At 38.6% G+C, this 12512-nt stretch overlaps 1 protein-coding gene across 5 annotated transcripts in view; it reads right to left on the reverse strand.

Moving 5' to 3' along the window:
• Positions 1-12512, reverse strand: part of HEPACAM2 (HEPACAM family member 2) — a 50381-nt gene that overhangs the window by 13247 nt on the left and 24622 nt on the right. For all 5 annotated transcript variants that reach the window (XM_045288850.1, XM_045288851.1, XM_045288848.1 and 2 more), the window contains exon 4: positions 4696-4992. In XM_045288850.1, the coding sequence (XP_045144785.1) occupies positions 4696-4992 (297 nt within the window). The remainder of the gene's footprint in view (positions 1-4695; positions 4993-12512) is intronic.

Genomic DNA, 12512 nt, shown 5'->3' on the forward strand with positions numbered 1-12512 from the left:
CTAGTTCCTAAATGTTTCCTCCCCGCTCCCACTACCATGACTAGAAGCCATGTATTCTTACAGAACTCTAATGATACATTAGATTGCTTACATTAAATGGAAATATGTGAGGGATGATCAGAGGCTTACATTTCTGTGACTATTTTCGGTTTATATATACTGTAATAGAGATTTGGCCCAGTTAAAACTTCAAAATAGGGACACCTGCCTTCAAGAAACCTAATCAATCCCTTTGCTATCTCTTTGGTTCTGATTCATAGTGAGCCGATAGGATAAAGTAGAACTGCCCCTGTGGGTTTCCAAGACATTAACTATTTATGGGAGTAGAAAGCCTCGTCTTTCTCCCATGGAGCCGGCTGTTACATTCTACTGTCTCATAGGGCTTCCAAAACTAGATCTTTACGGAAGCAGACTGCCTCATTTTCTTCCCTTAGAATGGTTTGAACCCCTAACATTATTAGTAGCTGAATGCTCCAACCATTATGCTACCAGGGGTCCTCTTCAAAGAACAGGGGCCTGAGTTAAGGTGATAAAATAATTGGGTGTGTGTTTTACAATATAAATGCCAGTTTACTATTTTCATCACTGTTCCTTTATTGAAACAAGTATAAAAGGTATTTTTAGGCACAGAGAGTTAATAACTTCTAATTAGTATAAAATTATGTATGTCATAGATAAGCCAGAAGTATCTCAATCACATAGCAAAATTAAAGTCATGAGAAAAATAAATGCTGTACTAACAATATGTAATACTATAGCTATCATTTGGAAAGTTAGCTATCTCAATATTCAGTATACTTAGCTTGTGTAATTGCTAAAAACATGAGTCTTGAATTCAGGTTTTATGTGCTCCCTTTCCAGTAGTGCGATCTGGCCCAGGGATCTTGTTCCCTTTAGGCTATCTTCACGGAGAGGGAAAAGTTAGCTAACATCAAAAATGAGGAATGGGCCGTAGCCACAATGGTGGAAGGCACCATGTGCCCTGGCAGGCAGGAAAAGCCACAACGAACTGTCACATTCTCCAGCCATCTTCTCCCTACACAATCCCCAAGGAAAACCTCTCATTTCCTGACCTCATCTTTTTCTTTCCCTCTTTGTGGCCTTGGAGGCATCTCTCACCCCTCTCCCTTTGCTGCCTGCATCTGATTGGTAACACCTGTAACCACATTCGTTGCCTCATTAGAAAGAAGGCGGGTCATCGATGTCAAACGGCTTGGTTCTAGTTACACCAAACACCGACTTGGTTTTAGAAACATCGAAAAGGCTTATTTTAAATCCTTGACTATTGGGAATTATCCACAGTTCTCAATAGATGTCCCATGGGAGTGCATGCTGCACTGATAGTTACATGTAAGGTGTCTTTGTCAACTAGAGGCTGGTGGACACTTCATCTGCATCACAATGCTCATTTGTTTGATTAACTTAAAGAGAATCACATACTGAACAAAACTCATTAGCGCTATTAATTTAATTTATCATTTTGCTGCCTGTGGACTTTTGAGAGGTGGTAAAATAGTTCTAGAAACCACAGAGAGGTCACCAGTGTTGACAAATCTGAATCTCTCTGAAAAATAAGCACCTGTTCTTATTTACTGTAATAACACACAGCCTGGTCTTTGCTCTGGTCAAACAGGTTTTTTAGATTTTGCAAAAGTCAATTGTTATTAGGATGGTAGCTGTCTTTATACTGTAGTAATAAGATCTGAATTAAACCTTGGGGGCTTCAGCTATTATGAGAACACCTTGGCTAAATATTAATGGAGAAGGTGTAGGTGGTGGGAAAAGTACACAATACATATTTGTGTATTATGGCCACTTCTTCTCTTGCAATAATAAGCAAGAAGGGGCATCTAGAATGATCTCTAGACTGCTACTAAGATATTTTTTTTATGTTTAATTATGGTTTACTTTTTCAATTATGCTTTGGTTAGCTATTGGGGTGAAAAGTCAGTTGTGCCTATTAAAAATTCAGTAAAGTACAAAGCAAAGAGTGGCCCTTTAGCTGTTTACAGGTTTTCTGCCCGTATGAGGTTGTGAGTACCTTGTTAGCATGAATTATTTGATCTCATATGACATTCTCAGTGCCTACCGCAATATTGGGCCCATAAAGGTGCTCAATAATAAATGAACTAGTGCATAATTTACAATACCCTAAAGACACATATACTGGGTGTCTACAAGGAAAATGTTATCTACTTCACAAATGAAGCATAATTCAGGTGAAAATTCTAGAGCTGTATTTCCAATGTAATAGCCACTAGACACAAGTGACTACTGAAATCTAATAAAAATGAAAGAAAATTAAAAATTCAGTACCTCCATTGAACAGCCACATTTTAAATTCTAAATAGCCAAATTAGGCGAATGAGTTCCATATTGGATAGTGCAGATATAGAACATTCCTATCATCACAGAAGGCTATTAGAAGACTTCTAAGACTTTACAAGTCTTAGAAAAGCCCCTTCCACTGCATATTTCTTCCTTACCCTCTAGGTCTTATAATTCTTTTTTTTAATCACTTTATTGGGGGCTTATACAATTCTTATCACAATCCATCCATCCACTGTGTCAAGCACATTTGTACATTCATCATTCTCAAAACATTTGCTCTCCACTTAAGCCCTTGGTATCACCTCCTCATTTCCCACCCACCCCCTCCTGGTCTTACAATTCTTGATGGTGCTTTCTAAACTTCAAAAATGAAATTCACTGCCATTGAGTGGATCCTGACTCATAGGGACCCTATAGAGGTTCCCAAGATGAAATCTTCCCAGGAGCACACAGCCTTATTTTACTTGTGAAAAGTGGCTGGTGGGTTTAAACTGTTGTCCTTGCAGTTAGCCGTCCAACACCTACCCCACAGCACCACCAGGGCTCTGTGAGGACTCCTTAAGAGCTTTCAAATAAATGTAAGAGTTTAGATGGGGGGGGGGGGGGATAACCACCCTTAAATAAGGGTTTGTCACGCTTATATTTGATAGACATTCCAATTCTGAGGTCCGATAGCTGGCCTTCTAAATCCAGCAGGTCTGAAATATTTAACGAACCAATGTTTTGTGATTTTGGTGGAGGTGACACAGAGCCACATACTGAAAAAAAATAGCTTAAAGGTTGACAAGAATGATAGTCTTGTTTCATTTATTCAACACGATGGACTGAAATTTCTGCTAGGGACCCTGCTCAAGGCACCAGCTCTATCGAGAATGGGAAAGTATTAATGGGTAGCAACCCTTGTGAGCTTGTTCTCCCACCATTTACAGCCCCCTGAACACCACTTCCTGTTTTCATCAGTCCTAGGCTTTCCGTAGGTAGAATTTAGCTGGGTTTTGCCTGTATGCAAAGACAGTTCAGGAAGGACTAAATAAATAGCAGTAGTAGAAGTATTATTAGTAAGAGCAGCAACAGCAGCAGAAAGAAAGGAAAATGAGAGAAAAATAAGAACAAACAGCTGGAGGCAGAAGAGGCGAGGGGAAATGAGAGGGATAAGATAAGAGCCAGAGGAACAATGGCAAGAGTAGGAGTGGGAGAAAAGAGAGCGGACAGGACGAGACAGGAAGGAAGAAAAGCAGAACTCAGTGATTGTGTATGGAGGAGGGCAACGGCCAAGAGGAAAGTCTGGGAAGGTATTTAGTGTTCTGATTTCAGTAAATTGTTAGATCGTAGGACCATTCACTTTATTAGTGCATATAGCAAGACTACCAACTGTGGGGAACGATGATGCTTCAATGTTGACCTAGTAGGCTTACGGTTTTCTCTGGTGTATACAAGTAGAAGCATGTAGAAGGCAACTGGCTGTACAGTTTTTTTGCACTGGCAAACCCACTGCCCTCAATTGATTCTGACCCATCGCAACCCTACCAGACTGAGTGGACCTGTCCCCGTGGGTTTCTCTGTGGGCTAACTCTGTAGTGGAACAGCAATCTTCTCTCTCCCTCAGAGGGGCTGGTGCGTTTGAACTGCCAAACTTGTGGGATGTACCTGTCGTACATGAAACCATAGCAGTTCATGAAATCATCTAGGGAAATATGCAGAGAGAAGAGACGGAGTAGAAGGACAACATTTAGTGGATGACAGTATTTCAGGTGGTGATTACTAACTTTGGGGGGTGGGGGGTGGGGCTGATGAATTCTCTGAAATTTAGGTCACTTTTTTCTGCATCTAGAATGTAAGTTTCCAGACTTAATAGTTTTAGTTCCCGGGCTTTGAAGCCTCTGCTGAGAACCTCCAGAGATTTCAGGCATGTACACAGAGGAAGAGGAAGGGGAGATGCTGGAGGATAGTGAGAAAGGGAAGTGAAATAGCTGCTAGAGAGGAAATCCAGACTTCTAACTCAGGGGATTTACTCATCTCATAGAATGCAACAGTAGAGAGAAACTTTCTGAATGGTAGCCTGCTCCTTTTAAATATCTGTTGGCAAATCCAGGAAAGCAAGACTGTGCATTTAAACTTCTTTGAAGTTCCCTTTTCCATCATAGCCCCAGAGAGGCATCAGTGAATTCCCCTCCATTCAGTGTTGGGTTTGGGTACACTTGCTCATTAAAGTCATGGCTTAATTACCTCAGGAAAGAGAGCTTATTAGATTATTTGGAACACCGCACAATGCTTTTCTCCGTGATACAAGGGCAGAACGGAGGAAGGCAAGGCCAGCACACATTCATGATTCATTGGAACCCCTTTCTCTGATGTCACACTGACCTACAGAAGTGACGATAACTGTGAAGTGAGTTTCATCTTGTCGTCCAGTTATATTGTTGTAAGCACAGCACACAAAATTGGTTGTCTTCTGGGCTACTTTCTCAGATGCAACCTCCAAACGAGGTCCGTGCTTAATGACATGCGTGGTATTGTCCGCCTTCTGGATCCAGGAGTAGGTATTGGGGGGATAAGAATCAGCAGAGCAATCAAACAGGATGGCTTCTCCAAGGTCAATCGTAAACACTTCCCCTACTTTTAGCCCTTTATCAGAATTGACTCGAAGTCCATAAGGCCCATCTGCATTAATAATAAAAAGAAATAAAGGAGTAAAGTAAGTAATCATAGTATAGTCTTTTGAGTCTATGATAGTGTTGCATGATTTCATTTTATTTGAAAGGCCTCTTGACAGAATCATGTAATAACTCCTTATTCACCCTGCCAACAAATGGTAAGGATCTGAAAAAATTTTATTTTGATATTCAAGAAAATGGAAATTAATTGAACTGTCATTAAACTTAATTGAAATAGTGAAAGCCTTGAAACAGTATATTATCTTACAGATGCTAGCTTCATGATTATGATGCTATACTTTTGGTAATGCATTGATAAATACACAATATTCTAGACAAAATCTTTCTGGAGGAATAATTGCATTTGAAACTACTTTCACAAGAGAATTTGATGAAGTTATATTCCCTCTTTGACAGCCATGCTTTTATATTATTTCATTTTCTTCTCAGTTGTGGGATCACAATCTCACTCACTGCAGTCAAGTTGAGTTCAAGTCATAGTGATCCTGTAAGACAGGGTAGAACTGCCCCTCTGGGTTTCTAAGACTATGTTTTTATGGGAGAAGAAAACTTTATCTTTCTCCCATTGAGCAGCTGGTGGTTTCGAATTGTTGATTTTGTGGTTAGCAGTCCCATGTACAACCACACTACTCCAACAGGGCTCCTCCAGTTTTGGGATAGGTCATTGATCATTTGGAACACAGATTTATACATACAGATATGTGTGCCATATTTTTTAAAGTCAAAAGATTCTAAACATTCCTTACCCTTAGGTAAGCTCAGGTTCCATTTGTAAAAATACATTATCATTGTCATTTAAATAGTCATTAATCATTAAAAACTACTTCACCATTAATAAACTATATTATTTTCACAGAAATATTCATTAATTATTAATAAACGACTTAATTTCAGATCTCTCATTGTGTTTTTCCTCACACTACAATATTCCCACAGCATTTTCCCATTTCTATAGCAGCAAATTGCCAGCAAATGAAGATACATATCTCTTTGGGTTCTTTTTGAGGACAGGGAATACATAAGAGAGGGATTAAAAAATATTCTCCCACTAGGGTTTCTTATCCAGTCTATGTCTTAACTTTTGTTTTTAATTTAATTTTTTTAAAACATTTTATTAGGGGCTCATACAACTGTTATCGCAATCCATACACACATCAATTGTGTAAAGCGCATTTGTACATCATTCTCAAAATATTTTCTCTCCACTTAAACCCCCGACATTAGGTCCTCATTTTCCCCCTCCCTCCCCACTCCCCCCTTCCTCATGAGCCCTTGATAGTTTATAAATTGTTATTTTGTCATATCTCGCCCTGTCCGACGTCTCCCTTCACCCACTTTTCTGTTGTCCGTCCCCCAGGGAGGAGGTCACATATAGTTCCTTGTAATCGGTTCCCTCTTTCCTACCCACTCTCTCTCTACCCTCCCTGTTTCGCCACTCACACCACTGGTCCTGTAGGCCTCATTCGCCCTGGATTCCCTGTATTTTCACTTCCTATCTGTACCAGTGTACATCCTCTGGTCCAGCCAGACTTGCAAGGTCAAATTCTAGTCATGGTAGTGGGAGCGGGGAGGAAACATTTAGGAACTAGAGGAAAGTTGTATTTTTCATCGTTGTTACAACACACCCTGACTGGCTCATCTCCTCCCCGAGACCCCTCTGCAAGGGGATCTCCAGTGGCCTACTAATGGGCTTTGGGTCTCCACTCTGCACTCCCCCCATCATTCACTATGGTAAGATTTTTTGTTCTGATGATGCCTTATACCTGATCCCTTCGACACCTCGTGGTTGCATTGGCTGGGGTGCTTCTTCCATGTGGGCTTTGTTGCTTCTGAGCTTGATGGCCGCTTGATTACCTTCAAGCCTTTAAAACCCCAGTATGTCTTAACTTTTATTCTAAGAAAGCCTTCTAATTTTAGACATAAGTGCGTGTATTTTCCAGATGGTTTTAATTAATATTTATTGTTTTGCCATTATAAGCTGCCAGTCATTTTAAGTGATCATACTGATGAACATATTTCATCTTTATAGTCAGTACATAGGATAGATGCTATGATTTCTATTGTAAGATGAGGGAGCATGGAGTTAACTTTTTTTGCATGGTCTCATAAAGAGCAGAGCTTGGATCTAAAATATATATGTTTAGTTATTTATTCTACTGTCTTGATAAATAATGACAGATAATTGGTATAATCTATATTATAATACTTTCTAATTTAGCCATAGTATTAGTTCTACAATGTTATTATCCTATATGTTTATTACTTTTAAATAATCAATAAAATATGTATTTAAGAGATACCAAGTATAATAGGATATGTTTATTATATAGGAAATTAAAAGAAACGTTTCAGATCCTGCTGTCAAGGTAATTTTATGCCAGATGGTATATGTGAATGGTTGCTCAGTGATGGTCTAATAATCCCAAAGGTTCTAATTAAAAAAAATTAAAAGTACTGACTCTTCATTCCTCAAAGTGCAGACTAGTATAATGTAATGAGTAAATGCTAGAGTAACTATGTTGAATCATGAGTCTGTCAATCATTAGTCTAGTGCTCTTGTGGAAGTCATTTAAACTTTTTTGCTTTCATTCTCATAGCATTAGCATAAAGAGGTTGGGCCAGATTGATAAAGTTCTTAAAGCACCATGATCCATGCCACAGTAAAACTATTTTGGATTCTGACAAGCCAACCATAAGTTTCCCAGTGTGGTTCTCTAAGCCAGCATTTCTTGACCAATGTACCACCGAGCAAACATATTTCCTGAGCTACCACCAAAACAGATGGGACATACTTTTTGTCTAAAGCTGACACATTTTCTTTCTAAAGACATGTGAAGCAATGCTATAGATTTATATTATGATGCCTACATGAAATAGGTCCTTGTGCGATGGAAACAGTTTGAGCTCAACTGTTAACCTAAAGGTTGGTGGTTCGAGCCTACCCAGTGGTATTATAGAAGAACAAGGAATGACAATTTGCTTCCTATGAAATTATAGCCAAGAAAACCCTGGGGAGCAGTTTTACTTTGCAACATAAGGGGTCGTCATGTGTAGGAATTAACTCAATGGTAACCAACAGCAATAACCATGAAACATGACATCACCCCGCTTCAAGAAATCAATCATAGAAATTAGTTCCCTCGCATTTATAATAATCAGGGTCTGGAGCAAGCCCTCCACTCTCCCTCCCCCAATAAAAACAAATATAAAACAAACAACACTACAAAACAAAGCAAAAATATATAGAAATGCACTGCCATTGAATTGATTCTGGCTCATAGTGACCCCCTGTACAGAGTTTCCAAGGCTCTGTAAATCTTTGTGAGAGAAGATGGCCTCATCTTTCTCCTGAGGAGCAGTGGTGGATTTGACGGCTAACCTTGAGGATGGTAGTCCACACTTCCCTGACTACCACCAGGAACTGGAGAGAGATGTAATGACTGTGACTAGACAACAACCTTATCACGTTGTTTGTTCACTTCAGGGTGTGCTATTGGCTTCATGGGAGACCAGCTCTGGAGTAGTGAGCTGTACAATAGAGCCCGCTAATTGTAAATCCCATGTCATAGTAAGTAATGTAATATATATGAAAAGTTAATTCCATCCACTCAACCAGAATCAGTGTTGAGATGTTATTGGGCACGAGATACTGTTCTAGGCACCATGAGGGAATCTGAGATGTCAAAGACATGGTTCCTGCAGCTGACATGATTTCAAGCCGGTGCAGCAGCAGGATCTTTTCAAGATGTCAGCGTTGATAGAATGTCAGGAGAGCAAAGGGCACCTACAGAGAAGGCACTGGTGACAGTTGACATAGAGAGAAACCAAGGAGAGGCGTCAGCTAAGGTTAGCAACTGCCAGGAACTCAAGTCTGGGTATAAAAAAAGAGAAGTCCGAGGGTCTTCCCCAGAGCAGAATGAGGCAGGCTTAAAAGAGAAGAATGGTCACCTACTGTGCTCACTCCTGGGAAGACTCACTGCACTTGGGTCTCCCTCCACCATCAGACCATACAGAATCCTTAGTAACACTTAATGACAATACCAATGATAAATATAGATGCAAATTACTTAAATGTAGTACTTTTTAGATTATGTGAATGCAAACAAAACATTTTTGGGGTAAAATTTTCTTGCATTAAATTACATTATTAATTATAACATCAAAAGTAACTGAAAGGAAGCCTTCTTGATTTTTCTCCTTTTCCTTTAATTACTACTTCATTTTCAAAAAGTTATTGATATGGGCTTACAAATATTTCCCACAATAGCTAAAACACAAAAAATTTCTACGTTTTATTGAGAGATAATTAACATATTATACAATTAAATAGTGCAATTATAGTAGAAAGGGTTGTGCATTCATTATCTCAATCAACTTAGAAACATTTTCTTCATTCTTGTGCCCAGTACTGTTGACCCCCATCTTCCCCCACCTCCCCTTCTGTGGCCCCAGGTAATTATTAATCCAGCTGCTCTCTTCATAGATCCACCCATCCTGACATACAAAACACAAACAAAAACCCCAGCAGCAATGGCCAAATAAAACAGAGAAAAACCTTAAAAGAAAAAAAAGTAGAAAAATATTAAAAAATCAGAATAATTTCATACTCATCCCCAAGGGTTCACCAAATCAAGGACTATAAAAATACCAGCATCACAGAAAATAACAACGCATGAAGAAAAATTTAAAAACCAACCACGTGATTAAAGTGTCATCATAATTGGGTAATGATAAATTAGCAGAGAGTTTTAACCTTGCCAGTCTGCTGATACATGTAAACCAGGCTTAAACAAATAGTTTTGTTGCTATAAATAACTATAGGGATATTTTATGAAAGTAATACATTTATCCCATCACACCGAAGCAAAACATTAAGGTGGTGCAACAGAACAGCAAGGGAATGGAGCGACGAGGTCCCAAAGGAATGCTGAATGTGGACTTTGGGGCCAGGGCATGCTTCCTCAACAGACTGGACTGGAAAACACTCCTAAAGACCAACAAACAATCCTTGAACTAAAAAAAAAAAAAAGAAAAGAAAGTAGTACATTTACACTGAGACACTGCACAAAAAAATCTGTAGACAGTCATATTGCTGTCACCTTCTTTGTCCGCATCACCCAGCATAATGTATACTCTCCAAGCCCCTCTCCTGACATGATAATATGTCCAAAGCATATGAGATCAAGTCTCTCCTTCCTCACTTCTAAGGAGCATTCCAGCTGTACTTCTTCCAAGACAGATTTTTTTTCCCGGCAGTCCATTCAATATTCTTTGACAAGACCATAATTCAAAGGCATCAATTCTTGTTCTTTATTCATTGTCCACTTTCACATACACATGAAGTAATTGAGGGTGTCATGACTTGGGTCGGGTGCACATTAGTCCTTAAAGTAACATCTTTGCTCTTTAACACTTTAAAGGGCTCTTTTTGCAGTAGTTTTGCCCAGTGCACTATGTTTTCTTTGTGTCTGTAGTCTTCGATTTTCATTAATAAGTGCTTCAAGACCTCTTTGCTTTCAGCAAACCAAGTTATGTCATGGGCATATCGCAGGTTGTTAATTAGTCTTTCTCCAATCCTGATACCTTATTCTTCTATATATAATCCAGTAACTACATATAGTCCAGATGATTTGTGTAGCATACAGGATACAACTGTGCTATACACCTTTCCTGATTTTAAACCACGCAGTATTCCCTTATTCCATTAAAAAGACTGTCTCTGGGTCTATATACAGTTATACATAAGCATAATGTAGTGTTCTATAATTTTCATGCTTTGTAATGTTATCCTTGTTTTGGTTGTGATACATATAAATACCTTTGCACAGTAATTAAACATCTTTTTGGAATTCTGTGCTTTTAGCCAGGATCCATCTGACCTCAGCAATGCATCCCTCATTCCCCATCCTCTTTAAAAGTTATTTTCAGCAAAATTTTACTTGCATGTGATATTAATGATATTGTTCAATCTTTTCCACATTCCACAGGATCACTCTTCTTTGGAGTGGCCACCCAGATGTATCTCTTCAAGTTAAAATGGGCTAGGTACCTGCATTAAATGTTGGGGGGCATTTGTTTGTTGCAGCATCTCATTGGTTGTCCAATAATTCCTAGAGAGTCTATCTTCACCAATTCCCTCAGTGTAGCTTGGACTTTTTCCTTCAATACAATCAGTTCTTGATCACATGCTACTTATCGAAATGGTTGAAGGTTGATAAATTCCTTTTGGCACAGTGACTATGTAATTCCTTTCATCTTTTTTTTATGCTTCCTATGTTGGTCCATTGTTTTGTGTGTGCAAATTTTTAATTTTTAGAGATTGAGAAATAATAGGTGTGTTATTCTGATTTGGATTTCTACCTCTAGGCCTTGACCCATTTCATTATAATATTTTGTCTTCTTGAGTTGCCCTTTGAAAAAAACTTTTTTATTTTGTATTGGGCAAATTTGCTAGAAAACCTCCTTATTTATTGCATATCTTTTTTTTAAAAAAGCTTCGTGTTATGACTTAGATGAAGGTGGGTCTAGCAGATCGTCAGTTTTACATTCATCAATTTATACACATTTTGTTTCAACTCACTTATTTCAATTCCTTCAATGTACTATTTTCCCCTAGTATTTCATTTCCCCACTTCTTTCTTTTCCTAGCCTTTGTCCATGTCCATGGGTAAATTCTACCCTTTTGATATTAAATAGTTGATTATTCTAACATAGGGGTATTTCAGTTTCTGGACGGCAGGGTGACTAAGGGCCATAGTCTTGGTGTGTATATGGAGAGGGTCCAATCAGTCTCCATTCAACCAAGAAGTCTGGTTTCTTTCATGATTCTTAGTTCAGTTCCACATTTCTCCCTCTCTATTCAAGACTTGTTAATGTGATCCCTTTCAGAGTGGTTGGTAGTGGGATCCAGGCGCTGTCGAGTTCTACTCTCTGAACTGTGGAGACGAATTGTCTAATTGCTTCCATGTGTCTTTTGATTTTCATCGTCTTCTTTCCTCAGCATGGAGAGAGGCCAATCCTTGCACCTCAGATAGGTGCTTACAAGATTTTAAGATCTCAGTTGCAACTCACCAAAATAGGATGTAGAGCATAGTCATTGTGAATTATATCAATTGAACTTGTTGTCCTGTAAGATCTTAAGCCTCAGTCCAGGTGACTCACTCCTTCAAGATGTTTGGTTTGGAAATGTCTGAATTTCATCATTGTATTTGAGGGAGAATTATACTGATTATGTGGGTTTGTTTGTTGGTAATTTTTAATTTTCAGGATCATATATACAATATGCGATACCTCAGTTGTAGAATGGCTCCAAACTTGAACTTACTTTTTTTCTTTTAACAGTTAAAAAAAATTTTATTACATATATTTTTTCTTTTTCTTTTCTTTCTTTTTCAAAAAAAAATCATTTTATTAGGGGTTCATACAACTCTTATCACAATCCATACATACATCAATTGTGTAAAGCACATTTGTACATTCATTTCCCTCATCATTCTCAAAACATTT

This window comes from Echinops telfairi, unplaced genomic scaffold, assembly GCF_000313985.2.
Source record: "Echinops telfairi isolate 266 unplaced genomic scaffold, ASM31398v2 ScPeMD7_23;HRSCAF=83, whole genome shotgun sequence".
In the NCBI taxonomy this organism is placed as follows: Eukaryota; Metazoa; Chordata; class Mammalia; order Afrosoricida; family Tenrecidae; genus Echinops; species Echinops telfairi.